The sequence below is a fragment of the Colossoma macropomum genome, unplaced genomic scaffold (assembly GCF_904425465.1).
Source record: "Colossoma macropomum unplaced genomic scaffold, Colossoma_macropomum, whole genome shotgun sequence".
Taxonomy (NCBI): Eukaryota; Metazoa; Chordata; class Actinopteri; order Characiformes; family Serrasalmidae; genus Colossoma; species Colossoma macropomum.
The window spans coordinates 12,374,443-12,393,685 of NW_023494807.1; the positions used below are offsets into that span (position 1 = coordinate 12,374,443).

Below are 19,243 nucleotides of genomic sequence, written 5' to 3' on the forward strand. Positions count from 1 at the left end.
CACCAAAAAAAAGCAGTTAGCTGGAAAAAGTCAATTTATGTACATTACTCTGCCAAACTGGTTTTATTGGTTAATGGTGTGAGAAAAGCCATTAGGCTTCCTGACAGAATTTAGTAAAGTGTACTTCCCCCTTTACTTTTTTCTAATAGAGGAAGAATGCAGTGTCGTAATAGGGGGGGACATTGCTGCAAGTTTGTGTTTGTGACAGTCTGGTTTCTCAGCAGCGAGGTGTCAAGGTAGGCGGCTCTCACTCCGCTACTTTATCAATCTTGCAGCGCTTTGCTTTCAATAGATTAAAAAAGCTTGTCTCATAGGTGCTTAAAGTGAATATAATTCTTCATTTCTCTGTGTTAGTCATTCATTTATCAAGCGTGCCTGCTGAGATTTTTTTTTTTTTCTTAAATTTATGTGGTGTATGATACCTTTTCACCTATAACGTAGGCTTTTCAGGACATGTAATGCTTTAGGCAGTTTTCTTAGAAAGGTGTTACTTAATAGTAGACTGTGTGTTGATGTCTGCTGTAGTATTTTTGCTTTCAAGCCTCTCTTTGACTTTGAAACAAAAAGGAGTTTTCAATCCACTTTTTATTAAAGTTTAAACTGATATACTTTAAAAATAAGGTAAATACTCAAATTAACTCAAAAAAGGTAATCAAATGACTATAACTTTGGTAGAGCTTGTGCTTAGGCACATCTTTTTTTTAATGCTTTAATAACCACACTTTAAAAAGTAGTTTCATTTCCTTTTGGTTCCATATGCTATCTGAGCTCACCTGACCACAAATCAAATTTTTTAAATCTGTCAAACAATATGGCTAAAATGAGGGGTTTTATCACTTAAATTAACACATTAGTTTTTTAGTCACATGGGACTACTGATTTTTAACAAAACAATAGGAGATCCAACTTTGACTGTAAATAAATATATGAAACTTACATGTAATTGAAATACATTTCTAATGGATACTGTTAGATGTTCATTTAAATGTATAACTTTACAAAATGACATCACTTGAGACCGATCAGAACAAGTTCTTCAGGATTTTTCCTGCCACAGGAATTTTGCTGTTGGACATGAATGGATTAGTTTACATGTTGCAGTAATCACAAGGAAGAAAAACAAAAACTAACTTGCAGAGTAACAAATTGAGACTTGTCAGTGTTTCAAACCAAAACTTTACTGTAAATATCACTTTCTGTACTCCAGTGACTCCTCCCTGTTTCTCAGGCTGCTTATCGCGTATTCTTGCATACGTCCAGCAGAGGGCAGAGGTCAGCAGAAACTGCCAAGAAAGTTTCTTCCAGCTTTAAAGCTGAAGTGGGGCACTATATGTCCAAAAGAATCCAGACAACACTTCTGATTAACGAATTCAGCTACTTTAAGGTGCACCTGTTTCTGAAACAGGTGTTGAATTGCACACACACACACACGTCGTAATTTCTACTGAACAGCAGCACATGGGCCTAAGACCACCATGTCCATTGTTAAGTATTGGCTAAAGGGGTTTAGAGCCTCCCACCATTGGGCTGTTGAGCAGTGGAGCTGTGTTTTTTGTATTAGAAGCTCCATCCAATACCTATGGGATGAATTGGAGTGGCGTTTGTGATGTAGAACTAATGATCCAACATCAGAACCTCACTAATGCTCTTGTATCTGAATGCAATCAAACCCTCACAGCAATGTTCCAGCATCTAGAGTAAAGCCAGAAGAATAATGGCTATTATTACAGTTATGGTGGACAAGCGCCCTATTAATCCCCCTGATTTCACATAAAATGCTGGATGATCAGGTTTTGGACATATATTCATGTTTGCTCATTATTGTGACAAGCCACATTATGTGCCATTTGCCTAATATACATAATGTGTGTTTGCACTTTGATCAAAATCTAAAAGATGCCCATCTTGTTGTGTTATCAGTTGCGATTTTGTGTTTCAGGTGGGGTGTAATATGAAAGGATAATGAACTAAAATGTAGATTTATCCACCAGAAAACTGGCAACAATGGCAACAGAGCAAAATGAAGTGACAACTGCACTGACTGACCATGGAGCCCTGACAACCACAGGTAATGTGCCAAGCCTTCAAATCTTCAAATCAGTGATGAATTTATGATCAGAGGTTTGCGATTTTTAGTTTTGTTATAACATATATATTTTTATAATGTTACAAGATTGTTCAAATCTGATCTTGTGGAATTGTTATCTTATGAATAATGCTTAAAACAAAGCTTAAAGCAACATGTATTGACCAGATTAAAAGGCGAATTGTTAAGATGGACACAAAGGTATTCAGAGTGGATTGATGTGAAGGGCTCTATTTAAAAGAAAAATGAGTCAGAATTGTTCACAGTGGTGTTGATAGGAACCAGATGTCTGAAGCATGTAATTCCATTAAAAGCAACACTCTCAGAAATAAAGGTAAGAAACTGTCACTGGGGTGGTACCCTCAAGGGTACATCTCAGTACCTTTAGTCAGGGAACATAATTGTACCATAATCCATTGAAATTATACTTTCTACGTTGTATTGACTCCAAACATCCTGTCTCATGTTCAGGCTTTTTATTTTATTGTTCTGTTTTAAAACATTAGGTTATGAAAAGCAACAAATATGTACTTTTCCACTGGGAAAAACCTATTTAAGGTACACAATTGGACCTTAAAATCACTGTGGTACCTTTGAGGGTACATTTACCTTGTTTGTACCTTGATGAACGAAAAATGTACCTGAACAGAACCTTTATTTCTAACAATGTGCCTCACAGAAATGTGTTGTACTAAATGATTAAGTCCCTGATTTCTGAGATATTGTTTTACACTAGTATTATGTTAAATGTGTTTTTCATTATATATCAGCTATCTATACAGCATTTTGAAATGCAACTCTACATATATGTTTAATCTGGAGACGGTGGAGATGTATATGCAGGGTGTTGTAAGGAAAGCTAGTACCCAAGTTGGTACTCTGAGTTGGTAAGGTTCTCTGCAGCGCACCATTTCACATCAAACCAATCTGAAAGATTTTGTTTATATGTTGACAACAGAATTATGCAGTAATCTTGAAAATAGGTGGAATTCCCCATCACTAGCCAATTTTTTTGCAATCTTTTGCATTGAAATGCTTATCAGTATAGCCCATCAAAACCACTCACCCATAGCTCAAGCGATATTAGTTTTATGTAAACTAGCTCTTATATGCATTTCTATAATGAAATATGTTGGCATTTGTTTTCCCACAGACTGCTGCACCTGCTTAGAAGATAATAAGGCATAATAAATGTCTATACATTTTTACTGTTAATATTTACTTTTCTGTTTAAACCTAATGATACCACAATCAATTAAAATCAGGATTTCAAAAGCTTGGCAGTAAGGATAAGCAGTCCAGTTTACTGGAAGTCACCCTGTAGACATGGTTAATCTCAGGATCAGGATCAGAAATTATTGCATCGTACAGTAAACAGGCCCAAATGTGAGGACTTGAGTGTTTTTATACCACAGTATTGCAAATTAAAGAAAAAATGTGGGCAAAAAGCTGGCATTTGACCAATATCAAACTCTTGTGTCATCTTTTGAAAACAATCTATTTTTCTATCACTGAATAGATAACCGTTAGCTGCAGCTTAGAATAAAATGTCCATTATTTTTACTTCTTGTTAGAATTAACTACTATCGCACTCGTTGTTCCAAAGCCAATATGTTTTGTCCTGTGCACATTTTTCTCCCAAATGTTACTGGATCCTCTGAATTACGATTAAATTAAAGAGTCATCAGTCATTAAAGAGCCCATTGCATCCACTGGAATGACACCATATGAAAGTGTGGCTACTGTACTTTAATATTATTATACAATAACATCACATCTCAAACTGTAGGCTTCTACAGCCAGAGCAACTGAGGTTGCCAGTCTTATGATGTCAATTCAGTCTGTAGAATCGCAAGCTTACATGCAGCTTTTTGCATTTTGGCTTTTTAATGACCTCGTAATTCAGAGGATCCAGTCATGTTTGGAGGAAAAATTAATGTTGGCTTTGATTGGCTTTGGAATTTTTTGTTTGTCTAGAAAAAGTTTTTCAGTTTTTGAGAACGCCCTTCAATTTTCCTAAAGAGAACCATGGCTTAGACCCGTATGTATGGGCATGCTGCTGAGCACAGAGTGACTACAGAAGTCTGTGATTAAGCATGTTTGCTCATATAAGAAATTTCTCTTCAGTTGCGCAATAGCTCACAACAGAAATGTCTATTTCTACTGTGTTTGAAAGGTGTTTCACAGTTTATCTCAATAAAAATGTGTCTGTGTTGATGAAGGTGGCAACAAATGTGAGAACCTGTCATGTTACCTGGTGCTGAGCGAAACAGAGAAGCATATTATCAAATGGATCTGCTGCATTACTGGACCTGCCACTTTCCTAGAGAACATCCTGGTGCTGGTGGTCATTGGTGCTTCAGCTAGATTACGCAAGCGGCCCTCGTACCTCTTCATTGGAAGCTTAGCGGTGGCTGATGTCTTGGCTAGCTCCTTCTTCCCCATTTTCTTCTTGGAATTCCACCTTTTAGGTCACATAGACAATTCTAATATATACTTATTCAAGCTAGGAGGTGTCACCATGGCCTTCACTGGCTCTGTTGGTAGCCTGCTGCTAACTTCAATGGACCGCTACCTTTGCATCTACAAGGCTCCGCGCTACAAACTTCTGTTGACACGTCGTAGAGCCTTGTTTGGGATAGTGGCCTTATGGACTGTGACTATTGTGATCTCTTTCCTCCCTCCGATTGGATGGAGATGCCAAGACAACCCTCCATGTTCTCAGCTCTTCCCATACGTTGACCCACACTATATGAGCTGCTGGGCAGGCCTTATGCTGGTGGTGCTTGTCCTCATTTTGGTAGCATATGCGCTAATCTTGTGGAAGGCCCACCATCATGAAGCAGTCATGGAAGCTCGAACACCAGGGCGTTCAACAATGGGACAGCGCGACAGAATGCGTGTGGATATCCGTCTGGCACGCACTTTGGGCCTGATCCTCCTGATCCTAGTACTTTGCTGGGTCCCTAGCCTCACCATCATGGTGGTCGACGTCTCACGGAAGCTAACTCGCAAGGAGCAGAGGGTCTTCGCCTTCTGCGGAACTCTGTGCTTGGTAAACTCAGCCGTAAACCCACTGTTGTATGCCCTCCGCTGCCGTGAGCTGAGACGGGCACTCCTAAACCTGCTGAGGCGTGTATGCAGGGTGTGTACCTGGGGCACTGGAATGTGTGCTTCTGGACAAAAGAAAGACAATGATACTGGACACGCTGAAAATAAGGACAAAGATACTATTTCTGAATCCCTAGACAGACAACATCTGGATTAGCTGGACATTATATTAGGTGTTGTGAGTGTAAATATTTCCTAGTAAATATTGATAAAAAGTTCAAAGTTACTACATAAGAGATTCTGACTGATTAGTTGGCAGTCATGGTTGGTGTTTACAGTAGCTTTGTATAATATGTGCAGAAAAACTAACAATGTGCATGAATGGGTGTTATATACTGTATTATATACTTCTATACTGTACCAAGCAAAAGCCAGAAAATGCCCTTCATTTATTTAATGTCTAGTCAAAATGACCATTAAGTATTACTAATTTTTCAGTGTCAAAAAAGAAAGAAAGAAAGAAAAAAAACAGAACAGAAAACAACAGAATATTGCACAGAAGCCTCAACAACCAAATATAGTATGATGTTTTTCAGTATTTAGTGTGTTCACTGTTTGCACCACTTTCATTCTTTTCAGGATACTTGTTTTATAAAGAAATCTGCAGGAATATTTTTCCACATTTCCAAAGATCAGTTTTAGAAGTTGGTGCATTTTCTGTGTTGCATGTTCCAAGTAATCCAAAACACATTCAGTGATGAGGTCTTCATCATCATCATCATCATCATCATCATCATCATCATCTTCTCCATATAATGAGAATCAGTCAGGGCCAGTTTAGGGGGAGCACACCCATTTAACATTCACTCCTTTATAATCACACCAAAGGCATAGGCTGTTGGCATAAACAAAATAGCAAAGTGAAACACAATATAAATAAACTGAATTAAGACTCAACTTTCTGTACCACATAGACCCAAGCTGACATTCTTTTTTTTTTTGGTTTTTGACTTTGGAAGAGGGTAGAAAAGACATCCTTTGTCAAAAACATGGTCTGTATTTGTGAAAATTTTATTATATGTTGCATTGGAAAATCAGGGCATTACGGTCTATGTTTGCACCCAAACTGGCTATAATAGTATGTACAATATGTGTTTGCTGAAATACATCAGAAAATGCACAAAAAGCTATTTTATTATTTTCTATGGCATATACTGTATCAACATTTGCTGGCAAATACTGTATAGTGTTATATACTCTCATTATTAAAGCTTTTATTGTATACTGGGTTATACTGTATATGCTTTCCAAATAAGGTGATTTGTTGCTAAATAATACTTACAGAACATCAGAACAGGTTGCTGTGTTACCTTGGGGTCTATCTCACAAACGCTGTCAGATTAATACAGAATTCCTAAGTTTCAGCTTCACAAAACCTAACAGATGCAAAAGGTAGTCTCTGTCAACCCAATTGTAGACATTCAACCTATGATTAATCCTTGTGCGCATGAAAGCATGCCATTTTTGATTAACACACAATTGCATTAAACAGAAGCAGTAAAGCTAGAAAAAAATCATACTAAGCAGATCTGAATCATCATGTTACAGACCCCTTTGCACAAATGTTTTGTGGGCCTCTACCTGGCTACCTTTTTTTTTTTTGATGTCTATGTAAAAAACACCATGCATCACAAAAAGACGTTAATGGCATCATTAATACTGTTCTTTTGTCCATTTCGTCAAGAAGGAACCACGGCCTGCTGTGGTTGCACAAACACAATAGCAAGTTGCCAGACAGCATATTTTCCAAACCCACCATGTTCCGCTATGGCATCATCCTATATATAGTTGTACAAAACAAAACAATAGCAAGAGTATATATACATGGTTACAGGTTAACATAAATACAAACATCAATTTTTTCCCCAATCCCCCCAATTTAGTCATGCCGAATTCCACCCACCAGCTAGGTCCACCAATCACCTAGCACTAGGATGGTGAAGGCTAGCACATGCTTCCTCCAAGTCATGTGAAGTGCAATCACATCTTTTTGAACTGCCACTAACACAGCATCATTGGACATTTCAACGCGTTTGCAGAAGAACGCTAACTGCTAACTGCCTGCATCATGGTTGGTAATGGGGGGAGAGCGAGGCCAGTTGTGCTTTCTTAAACTCCTGTAGCAATTCTTTTTTTTTACTTGTGCTTGGCTTTGAAAAGGGGCATTCTCTACTCCGTAGGGTATAGGGTCTCATGGATCCCCCAAGCACACCTTTATCATATCTTAAATTTAAATTATGTTCACAGGAATGCTGGCACACTGGGAAAAAATGGAAAAAAGGGAAAAGCTTGACTGAGGTAATGGTGGATAGTGGAACAGTTGCTGAGCAGAAGCTGAAGTACAGTAAAGCAGAGATTTTCTAGAGTCAGCTAAAGGGTCTCTAAATAAAATACTCATTACAAGTTAAAGCAGTTATTTTGTTAATTTTGTCATAATTGCTCGTGGGGGCCCCTTAGTGAATCTGACGAAGCTCACAAGGGGCTATGTAGTTATTCAAATCAAGTGAGTTAGATTAAGGAAAACACTGAAATGTGCAGAGCTTAATGTTCCCAGCACTGTTAAATTCCCTATATATTTTTGTATATGTATGATATGTCTACTGGACCCCAGGAAGAGTAGTGGCAAACACAATAGCAGCTAATGGGGATCCTAAAAATAAACAAAAAATAAACACAAAAATAAACAAAAAATATATTTTGCTTTCATTTGTAATTTTGTATTATTCTGCATTAATTTTGAGTTATAATATCATTTATAACCTGAAGACATGGACGAGTATGAAACAGAACAGTAGAAAAACTGGATAACTTTAATTGGCTCCAAAGAACTGATATCTAGTTTATCTATCATTGGCATTAATATTCATGGGATTTTGGTAATACCTTCTGCCCCTGTCTGCAATCTCGAAGTTATCTTTGACCCTACACTCTCCTTTGACAATCATATGAATTCAATGATAAGAAAGCATTTTTCCATCTCCATAATATTGCTCATCTCTGACCATACCTCAGCCTAGCAGATGTAGAAACACTTTTGCATGCATTTGTGACTACTGTAATGTTCTCCTATCTGCCCCCCCCCCTCAGCAGCCACTGCAACGATCCTCACCTATTAGATGAAGACTGAACATATCACTCCAACCTTCAGAGACTTCACTGGTTATCTGAACATTCCATGTTCAGTAAAAGGTTCTTAATACATATAAAGCTCTGAACAACTTGGATTGTAGTTGAGCTTCTTCATTTATATGTCCCATCCCATACCGTTTGATCATGTGATTTAGGCCTAATTTATGTTCTAAAGTTTACATTATGGGTGGTTGATCATTTACTGTAGTAGTTCCCTAGTTTTGGAATACTCTCCCTAAGTTTATTTGGGTTGCCTCCTCTCCACCTTCAATTAAATCTCTGTTAAAGACATAGTCGTTTTCACTATGTTATTTGTTCCTGTCAGACTTAAATGCAATGGATTTTGTTAACAAATATGTACCTCACTGTTTAATGTATTCATAATTTTTGATTGTCCTTGAGCATGGTAAGGGTGCTACATAAAATAAAACTGATAGAGGTGATGATGAATTGCCAGTAAATAGAAGCTGACATAAATGCACACCTACTAGCTTGGTCACATACCTGAGTGGTTGTATGCCCCCCAGTGGGTGTAACTCCAGTGTTGCCCAGATTACCAAGGAAAACCAAGGGTTGGGGTGGGGGTTGATTGAAGTTCCATCTACTGCATGCCCATATCCATATCCGTAGTAGAGTTTCATTCTTTTTAAACTGACTGATGTCATAATGTTGCTGTGATAAAGTAACGGTTATAATGCAAATATAAACATGACTGCATTCAAACAATCTAGACTGCTGTGTGTCTTAATGTGGGGAAAGCCTAGGATTTATGCATGAAAAACAAACAGGCTCTGTGAGAGGTAAACGCTGGTTAAGAGCTTAATGCATCATGGACGTAGTTGATGAGAGGAAAGGTGAGCAATATTAGCGAATGTATAACATATAATCTCTCAGGGAAAACTATAAATTGTAAGAAAGCGTGCTGTAATCCTTGCGCTATGATTAACACATTGAAGAATAAGGCTTCCCCCTCTGTGGGCTACATGGTACAGTCTGGCATGGTGACGTTTTGCCGTTTTGACTCGAGATTGGCAGTTGGAAAATACAAACCGGTGCGAGTAGGAGGGGGAGGTTAAGTGTGAGCTAATAAAGAAAGCATACGGAGAGAAAGGGGGTAAAAGAACGGGGTTTTGGTTATTTTATCGAAGGCTTGGGCAATTTTAAGAGCCCCGATTTGGTTGTCGTTTTTATCCGCTCAGTAATCATGGCCTGTGGAGCTACGTTAAAACGATCCATGGAGTTTGAGGCCCTCCTCAGCCCTCAGTCTCCAAAGCGTAGAAGGTGCAACCCGCTACCGGGGAGTCCGGCCGCTCCGTCCCCGCAGAGATGCAGCCTTCGACCGCCTACAGAGACTCCACCGAATCCCGCGTCCCCTCAGTCCGTGGGAGGAGAGCACAGGTTAACTCCAGGTAAGAAACAACACGGTTATTGTTCTTTTCGTGTAAAGACCAAGGTTTGTAATAGGAGGCCGGGGCAGCTAACCGGTGATGCTAACATCTTCTCGTCCTCCGTTTTCTGAGGTTTGGTCACAATGGAGTGCAAATTTAGATAGTGTTATGTGATAACACCCTGTAAGTCAGCTCCATGGTTTTTAATAAACTATTTTTTGAAATATTCGTTTATTTCATCGTGTTTGTTAGAATTTGAGTACAAACGTGCAGAGGAAACGTTCCTAAATCATAGTCTGATGGGACCATGGCTAGTGGGAAAGGGGCTCCACTAAAGGGACTCCATTTTAGAGAAAAACGGATTTATTACAGAAAACGATGAAGTCATTTGAACCTTAAGGTGTTAGTCATGTTGCTCAGTAGTAGTATTAACATATACGTTCTATGCAGGTTAACGACTGGTAAATATTTTATTGTTCAGCGTCTAAACGGAAAATGTTGGATGAAAGTTGTTAGTAAATGGGTTCCGTTAGCCGTGTTCTCGTTGAGTGCTAAGCTAGGCCAGATTTGTCAACGAACCCCTTTCATTTTCTGGACATTTTTGTCATTGACAGCCTAATTTAAGTTGTTTTGTCGATGGCAAATATAACCTACCGTGTTGGTGATGTTATTAACTATTTTTGAGCTCTGTTTGTGGCCATTTTTAAATCGACGTGCGGGTTCATATCAATTAGCTAAACAAGCTAACGTAAGCTAAGCTAACTGTTGTTAGCCTTGTTCCGAATGAGTGGCATTTAAAACGGTGAGGAAAAACAAACACAGTTAAGGTAGTCCTAAACACTAAAAGCGCCAGGAAAAGTAAGAAGTAAAACTTGCTAAAAAGTTTAAACTCCAGAAATGTAATAAAGCTAACAAGAAATGCGAAAGGCGAGAGAAATAAATAAATAAAAACAATGCTAGCAAGCTATTGCCAGCTCTATATCAGCTAGCTAGCTAGCTAACTCATTAGTTAACGCTGCCGAGTCGTTGAATTAACCGAGATTTGTGAAGCTTCGATCTTCTTTGTGCACTTTAAGAACAAAATGCAAATACAGGAAGGTATCACCACTTTATCCTGATCGATAGTGTTTCTACCCATTGATCCTCATGACGGCTGTTTTTGGTTCCTTTTTGTGTTGGGTTATTCGTTATAGATTAAACCAGACAAATGGTCTCTAACCGGCAAAGGCAGGGTGGGCTGTTGGATTGCAATTTTATAATCTGTTGTCATCTTGCTGGAAAACAGACATTTAATGTTAGCGACATTTAGCGAATCCTTTTGAAGGCTGTGTTGTAATTCCATTATGTAAGTAGGAAAAAATCGCAAAGTGTTATCTTTTGTATGTAGACTATGCAGTGGTCAGTGTTCTCTCCATAGATCTGTGTTTCTTTGTCCTGTTTGTGGCTGTGTTTCTAGAGATAGCTAGAGAGATTGTGTTGCACAGAAATGCAGCTACCCCACCCGTTTGGGAAGCCCTGGCCTGTGGCTTAGGGACCAGTGGATCAATACAGATGATCACATGTTCTCACTAAGGCCTGTTGGAGCTGTTTGACTGCTACCTATTGATTTATACCTAAATCCCTTCATAACCTTTTAAAGCACTGTTATCCACTTCTACGAGGCATTGGTTGCTCTCATGTTATAATGAGCTTAGTTTTTTTCCATCCTTGCTTATAATGAAATGTGTAGTTTGACATGGTTGTGGAAGTGGGAATGTAGTAAATACTTGTCCTTTTGTAATCGGCTGGTTAAGAAAAGTAATCGGTGTGTGTTTGTTTGCTTTGAGCAGCACAGGAAATGTTCTCTATTGCAGCTTTATTTCCTCCTTAATTTGTTAAATGCATAATGGTCATAATGCATATCCATTTATTTTTTTTTATTTTAATATAAATCCCATTTCCATTGGTTTCAACCTGCTTAGTTTTGGCGTATAATGAATAGTTATGAGCCCCACAGCTTTACTGCATTGATGCCTTCCTGACATGACAATCACATGTTATTAGAGTATCATAGCTGCAACTAATGATTAATCAATAGTTTTATCAGCTCTAGAAATAATGTACTAATTGATCCTGGTACCTTATGTGGTTTTCTCTCCCTTTGGTCTGTCACAATGCCAACAGCATTCAAAATGCTGTCTGCGTGTCAAGTGATTCCTTCTTATGGCTTCCATTGTTGGGTTGCACCATATCACCCCTACACTTCCTGTAGTGTATTGCAATCGGTTGGACTTCATTTACTTTGAAGTAAACACATCTTTTTTCCATAATGTTGTCTTTTGTTTGTTGCAGCCTCACTTGACACAATAGATAATCTGCTATGGGCCCACTGATCGACTGTGTTCTTGTTTAACTATGTACTGTAGCACTGGAATGGAGTGTCTCTCCATTACCTTTTTTATGCCTTTGGTCTGGGAATGTAGAGGTTGGCCTAATGCAGCTTCCGGTCTCAGCTTGGTTACCATGTTTTAGATACAGATATATAATGACTTTTTAAGCTTCTCATGCTGCGCTTGTTGACTTGCTTCTAAGATTTTATATTAATACTTAAATTCATAAAGGTAATGCTATGCTTAGCACATGGTTGGATGACTGTATTTACATTGAATGTGACGGGTCATTGTTTATGCACCATGTTGCTAATGCTAAATCCTGGTGGTGTTCAGCATTTTCATATGGGCTGTGACCATACCTCTCTGCAGCTAAATAATCAAAATGCTTGCTCCAGTGCTCGGTTAGTAATGAGATTTGATTGAATGTGTGAACATTGGTCATAGGTGGGCGAGAAAACTACTGTGTTCAAAACTAGTTGCACAGTATATTGGAACCTGATTGTTTGCTGACTAGTGGGTCAATTTATTTAGTGCTATCTTGAAATTTCAGTCAAGGATTTTAACTGATAACTTGCTAGCGTGCTGCAGGTTGCTGCAGAGTAACAGTGCCAGCCATGTGAAGGTTTACCAGTCTACAGCGTAGAAGGCAAAGGTGTTACCCACTACACTATACCAACCACTCATCAGCAAAGTTATGATTCTAAGTTAACGAGTTATGATTCTGTGAAGAAAATGACACCCAGCCCAGTTTATCTAGAACAGAGGATAAAGTTCCAGATTTCACTACATCCTCCCTGCAGTTTAGGTCTGTCGCCCAGATTAAATCGCCATAGATTACTTTAACCACAAACCCAGGCAAAAGGCTTTGGTAGTCAAAAGCAGTTCATGCTGGTCATAGAAATCTTTCTGAAGATATTGTTGATCATGGTCTGGAAAGAGGACATGATGGGTTGTGGTCATTAAGCCTATTTTTGCAGGTTTGGTGAGTTTGGTTTAGAATTGCGCTAGCAAAAAAATGTTTTAAATATCTTCAGGTTTCATTAACTTTTGGTCATCTGTTAAATATGCAGTCTTTTGCTGTATAAATTGAGTTATTTTTTGGGCAATAATAGATCACTAGCATGTAACTGAAGTGGAATATTAGCAGTTATTTTAGATGGATCAAACAATATCCATATTACTCACTTTTGACCATATCCCTTTGTTGTGGTAGGGTTGTGGTAGAGCACTGGGATGTGAATGTGTAGTGATCAATATATAATCTAACCAGTAATCAGCATAGTGAGTCAGTCTGAATTACAGTGAATATTTGAAGTGGTTAAATATTCTAATCTATTCCTGATAACTTGTCATTTTTTCTGTTCTGCACCTTCTTTTCTCTTGGATGGTTTGCTGAAAGTAGTGTTGCTACTCTACACACTTTGTAGTATACCAGCTTGGTAAAAGGTTGGTACAAGGACGTGTTGTGTATGCATAGTACATTGTCAAATGTTTTTTTGTTTTTTTAAATTAAATAAAAAGTTGCCATTTTAATTCTCTGAATGTTTTGTGATGTTCATGAAATAGAAATGGCCCAAAATCACTTGGAATAAAACCTTGTTACATTAACATTGACTATCTGAAGAGTCTTGGGTTCATGCTGCTCAAGTTTTGTGATGCATTTTTTCATTTTTATTCTTGAATCTACAGAGCAGATCTTCCAAAATATCCGGCAGGAGTACAGCCGCTACCAAAGGCGGCGGCAATTGGAGGGGGCCTTCAACCAGACGGAGGCGTGTGGCACTGCTGAGGGTTCTAGTCCCTGCCCCGTTATCTCTTCCCCCAGCTCACCCTCAGGTCAGTGTTTCCATAACTGTCAATAATCTTAATAGTACCACCTATTAATGCATTGACCTTTTCTGGTCAAACCTTTTGAAAACACTCTGAAAATAGAAAACCCACTTGATGGGACAGTGTTCACTTTCCTACATCTCCACACCTGTGTGTGCAAGACTGTTGAAAGAAGTTTTGCACTTTACCACCTCAACTGATTATGTTCAGAAATTGCACAAATAAGTATCAGTTGATGCAAAGTAACTGTGTCTAACCAGTCACAAGTGCTCCACTTACTTAAGTGTTATATTCTGGTAAAAGCTCTATTCTGGGTCTTAAATAAACATGCAATTTTATTCATATGTAGATATAAAAAATCTTAGATAATTATTTTTGTTTTCACTTTAAGTAATTGGTTGTAGGAACCATGTTTAACAACTGAAGTACACTTGATATTTTTATTGTGCAAAATCATGTGTCTGTGTAAGCATGCAGCAGCTTCACTGGATCAGAAAGTCATTTGACTTCTACGTGCGTCCCACTATTTTGGGCTTACGTATGTGAAGTTTAGTACATATTTCAGGCATTCACGCTGTCAGTACCAGCCGCTCTGGTTTTGTTTTCAGCTTGTTTAAGCGTCAGGTTGCGAGACCCCAGGGCTAGTGGACACAGTAGTCAGCTAGCAAGCTGCTGTGTTAAACCAAGCCTAAAGGCTGTCATTATCCCCAAGAGACCAGTGGTTCCTGCCATATATCTCTCTAATGTTCACTCTCTCAATAACAACCTGGACTACCATTAACTAACTACACTGTGGGAGATTAGAGATGACTGAAAGAGCCGTTCAGGTAAAGGGCTCCAGTTAGTGTTTGTTGTAGCTACAGTTTATATGTTTTTAGATGGCTTAGTTGTTGCATACCAGAGAAACAAATACCTTAGGAAGGATTCCAGTGAGTATATCACTGCTATTATATCTCCATGAAATAATACCATTACAAATTTTGCCATAAACATTTTTACTGCTGCTTGTCAACTTGCACCACTTGTGTTAAGTTCTGCATTGCCGATACTGAAGCTGCATTTAAGTGCCGGTATCTGCATGAAGCAACCCTAGCAAATTTCATAAACATCCATAAGACTAAACAAGGGTAATACAGTTAAATGGTCTTTGGAAAACACTTATAGTAAAATAGGGCTGGGCGAGGCATTGGAAAGCAGGAGAGCGCTGTCTTTCCAGGCTAGCTGTTTTTAGCAGCTGGTTAACTTGAAGCAGCGCTCCGTCACTCACACAACACGGCGAACTGATGATACTGTGCATCAAACAGGACACAAAAGCACCGCTTTCAGTTTAAACATACCTGAAAGGACGACTTGGTTTATCTGGTGTTAGAATAGAGAAACCCAGTCGTCTGCTAGCTGGTGTTTGAATACTGTGATGTGCTCTGACATGGATGTGGCAGGAGCGCCTGCAGTAAGGCGGTGTGATCCATCACTGACGTACCGAGTCAGCTAATGTTCACTGTTCGTACTAAACTGACGTTGAGAAACTAAACAGCCTTCAAACTTGAAAGAAATAATAATTTGACATTTATCGTGATGTGTCGATATCGAACGATATAAATTTTTGTTCATCGTGATAACATTTTTGGCCATATCGCCCAGCTCTACAGTAAAATGCAGTACAGCGAAACATAAATGTAGGCAAATAATAAATTATATTTAAGGAAAGCGGTAGGTGCATAGAAGGATGAAAAAACCAAAATGTTACTCAGAACTGGAATAAATGAAATTTGATGACTAGTAGTTTATAGACCCCATATACTTGGTTACGGTTCCTTAAGAGCACATGGTGTTTTTGTTCTCTTGGTACTTCCTGTTTTGTGGGTAGAATGTGGAGGTTGATTAGAGCATTGATTTTCGAACTGGGTCACAGGATGGTGATAGTGGGTCACTGTGATGGTCATGGCATTTAAAAAAAAAAATAAAAATTGTGCACTATGGCCAAAAATATCTGGACACCAAGTTCAGGTGTTTCAGCTACACTCATTGCTAAGAGGTGTATAAAATTAAACGCATAGCTATGCAGTGTCCATAGACAAACATTGCCGGTAGAGTGGGTTGCACTGAAGAGCTCTGGATTGATCATGGAATGCCACCTTTGCCACAAGTCAACTCTTATAATGAAAGCAACAGAGATCAGAGGACTGTACCAACCTACTAAGCTAGGATTATCATGGTATTCTGTTGCATTGTAATTGAAAGAAAAGTGATATTGAGTAAAAGTGGACTGAAAACAAGTGGCCCTTTCTGTAGTATTTTGCTAATAAAATGAGGTTGGCCTCAAGAGAAACCCTACTTCAGCATGTGGGTCCTGGCCTAGAGTTTGTCTGGCTTGGTGTACTTATCATTGAAGAAGGCTGTCGTACAAATAAGGCTTATATTGTGTATTCTTTCCAGGTGCCTCGTCATTGAAGAAGGACCAGCCCATGTTTACGCTGCGGCAGGTGGGCTACCTGTGTGAGCGCCTTCTCAAAGACCACGAAGAGAAAATCCGTGAGGAGTATGAGCAGATCCTGAACACAAAACTGGCAGGTAAAGAGGGTTTCTGTGGCCTAGACAATGTTGTATACAGCAGACAGTGATGCTGTTTGAAAATGCATCATAAAAATGCATCATGCATCTGAAGATAAGGATTAAACTATATGAGTGTTGAAATATTCAATAATGTATTTGTTTTTTTTATTGGTTGTCTTTTGCTTGAACAATGTCAGGCTGTTACTGTCTATTACAGTAATTTGCAATTGTGATAATTCAGATATTGTGGAATGACATGATGCACTGAATAAAAAGCCATACACTTACAGCTGAAACGTAAACACATAATCAAAATGATGGTTAGTTAGACAGACAGCTAACATTAGCTACTGTTACTGATGTAAGAAATGTCAAACAAACTTGAGTGCGATAAACTTGAATATTGTGGCGGTGCATCATGCTGTTTGGAGAGCAGCGATGCTGTGATAGTTTGTTCCTCAATCGCTTTAGCCAAACACACTAGTGTTATTCCTATTAATAAACAGCCACATGTTAAACTGTGTCTGCTCATTACTCACCCCACCACTATATTTTATCTGCTGAGTTTTCATCAACATTAATACAAAGGTAATAAGAGGGGACATTGGAGATAGTGTCTGGGATGTTTCTTTAATACTGTTTTATTATCTAGAGTTAGGAGAAGACTGTGAACTTAAGAGCTGCTGTTCTGTAATAGCTTCTGTCCTAAGTTCAGTCCTAACTGAAGCTGTCATGGTGACTAAACAGATAAGATTTCAGTACTAAGAAGTTTCTGTAATACGGCCCCAGATCTGCAGTACGTTTCGTGTCTGCTGTGATTTTGAGTTCCTAATTGTGTGTTTGTGAACCAGCTGACTTGCATTTAAATGCTCACTACTGTCTCTCTCTATTGCAGAGCAATACGAGTCGTTTGTGAAATTCACACAAGATCAGATCATGCGGCGATATGGGGCCAGGCCTGCCAGCTGTACGTATTTTACTTTTTTAAACTTCCCCATTTAACCCATATCTACAGCTTCTTCTCTGCCAGCTTCCTGTTTGTATTAATGTCAAATAATGATGAACATGGCAAAATATGTATCTACTACTCACTTATATCCCATCTTGTACATACTAAACAGAGTAAATGTGTAGAATCTGCAATTTTCAGTCTTTTCTTTTCCATGAGCTATGTCAGAAATAAATATAAAATGACAACATCCTGTTCTCACTGACCAAACCTGTAACTTACAAGGGCTCAATATTAACAGTTTTCCTCATGGCTTTTAAAATATCCCTGCACCCAGTATTTTGCTACAGTTTACTGTTGGCTCAGCAGGGGGGTTTTGTTTCCATAAGAAAACCTGTCTTTATTTCGATGGTCGACTTCCTAAGTAAAAGACTGGAATAGCAAGATTCGTCAGGCTTGAAAATTGAGCTGTTTTAAACCCCCACACCCACAGTTCAGCAGAAGATGGCTTTATTGCAGTTTTTAGTAAAAATAGCTTGTGATTGTTATCCTATATGCCATCCTCAGTTTACACAATACATATACAGGCATATCAGCTACGTCTGTGGAATCAGCAGCCGTATTTACGGGTAGAGGAGTGGGTTTCAAATTCATGCTCGTCTGAGACTTGTCTCAACACATTTCTGTAGTGACTGTGGCGTAATCAAGCATTGCTTCAGATCCTTAAGCTGGTTGTCCAGAAGTACAAGTAAAAAAAGTTCTGAATATTGTGTAGGGGTGTAACAGTACATATTCAGGCTCTTCAGTAAAACTTCCTAAATGCATGCTAGCCCTCCAACAAAATAAACCCCCCAAAATCCCAACCCCTTAAATTTAAGCCCTTCAGGAAAAGTCCCTCAGTACTGTATTGAAATACATAGACCCTATGCAAAGTGTTCTAGCAGTACCAAGTTTGTATCTTTTTGTGGTATTTAAATGTACATAATTTATCTCATCGCTACCAGGATCTGCATGATAATGACATGGTCATTTTGCTCTGAGTTGAAATTATCATAGGTCTTGCTTACTAGCTGCTAAATTGAACTTTATTTTCAAGTCAGCAGAAAACCACCCTTTTCATTGTGCATTGAGACTGTATCTTGAGGTCTCTCTCTCTCTCTCTCTCTCTCTCTCTCTCTCTCTCTCTCTCTCTCTCTCTCTCTCTCTCTCTCTCTCTCTCTCTCTCTCTCTCTCTCTCTGTCGAAAATTAGATCAGTTATTTAATATATGAATGAATGCCACCACAGTATGCAACCAAATGGAAAGAATAAATGGCTATACATACTGACAGGCTGTTGTCAAACACAAGCTTGTCAACATAAAGCACCAGATTTAATAAAAACTGAGTCAGTCGTTTAATTGGAAGGTCACATGATCAAAAGTGGTGGGTCATACAGCAGTATTAACATTGATGTAGGGGTAGTTCTTTGTTTTTGCTTTTAAATACTCACATGGTGTGAGCTTAGATTTTTTTTTCAGACTTGTCATGATTAAAGGAGAAGAGGGTATATTCTGATAAACTCCAGCAGGACACCAGTGTATTTTACTCAATGCATTTCATCTTTAAAGTTAAACCTTTTTGTATTTGCTTATTTTTATTAATTGTATTGTTCTGTCTCTCTTTTCAGACGTATCTTGAACCTCATTGATCAGTACCAGCCAACCCACATCATGGTTGCTGCAGTACCACCCCGCCCCCAGCCGCCCACCGCCACAAACCTTTTTCTTTACACCCCACCCCCCCCACTCTCCCTTTAAAGTGCTCGGGTGCCATGGGTTATCCACA

General features: G+C 38.7%; 2 protein-coding genes across 3 annotated transcripts in view; both read left to right on the forward strand.

Annotated features, from left to right (window-relative positions):
* The first annotated feature begins 209 nt into the window (after window positions 1-209).
* cnr2 (cannabinoid receptor 2) lies at window positions 210-5,519 on the forward strand. Of its 2 annotated transcripts, none has more exons than XM_036556318.1 (3): window positions 210-236; window positions 1,940-2,068; window positions 4,309-5,519. In XM_036556318.1, exons 2-3 carry the CDS (start codon window positions 2,005-2,007, stop codon window positions 5,352-5,354), a joined length of 1,110 nt encoding a protein of 369 aa, XP_036412211.1. In that variant the 5' UTR covers window positions 210-236; window positions 1,940-2,004; the 3' UTR covers window positions 5,355-5,519. The 2 variants fall into 2 exon arrangements, with proteins under 2 accessions (XP_036412211.1, XP_036412212.1); XM_036556319.1 differs by having other exon boundaries at window positions 215-236; window positions 1,992-2,068.
* Window positions 5,520-9,366: 3,847 nt separating this feature from the next.
* akirin1 (akirin 1) overlaps window positions 9,367-19,243 on the forward strand; it is a 10,156-nt gene continuing 279 nt past the window's right edge. The window contains exons 1-5 of the mRNA XM_036556602.1: window positions 9,367-9,735; window positions 13,776-13,922; window positions 16,353-16,487; window positions 17,365-17,436; window positions 19,086-19,243. The exon at window positions 19,086-19,243 is cut by the window's right edge and continues 279 nt beyond it. Of these exons, the coding sequence (XP_036412495.1) occupies window positions 9,531-9,735; window positions 13,776-13,922; window positions 16,353-16,487; window positions 17,365-17,436; window positions 19,086-19,096 (570 nt within the window). The 5' untranslated portion in view covers window positions 9,367-9,530 and the 3' untranslated portion in view covers window positions 19,097-19,243. The remainder of the gene's footprint in view (window positions 9,736-13,775; window positions 13,923-16,352; window positions 16,488-17,364; window positions 17,437-19,085) is intronic.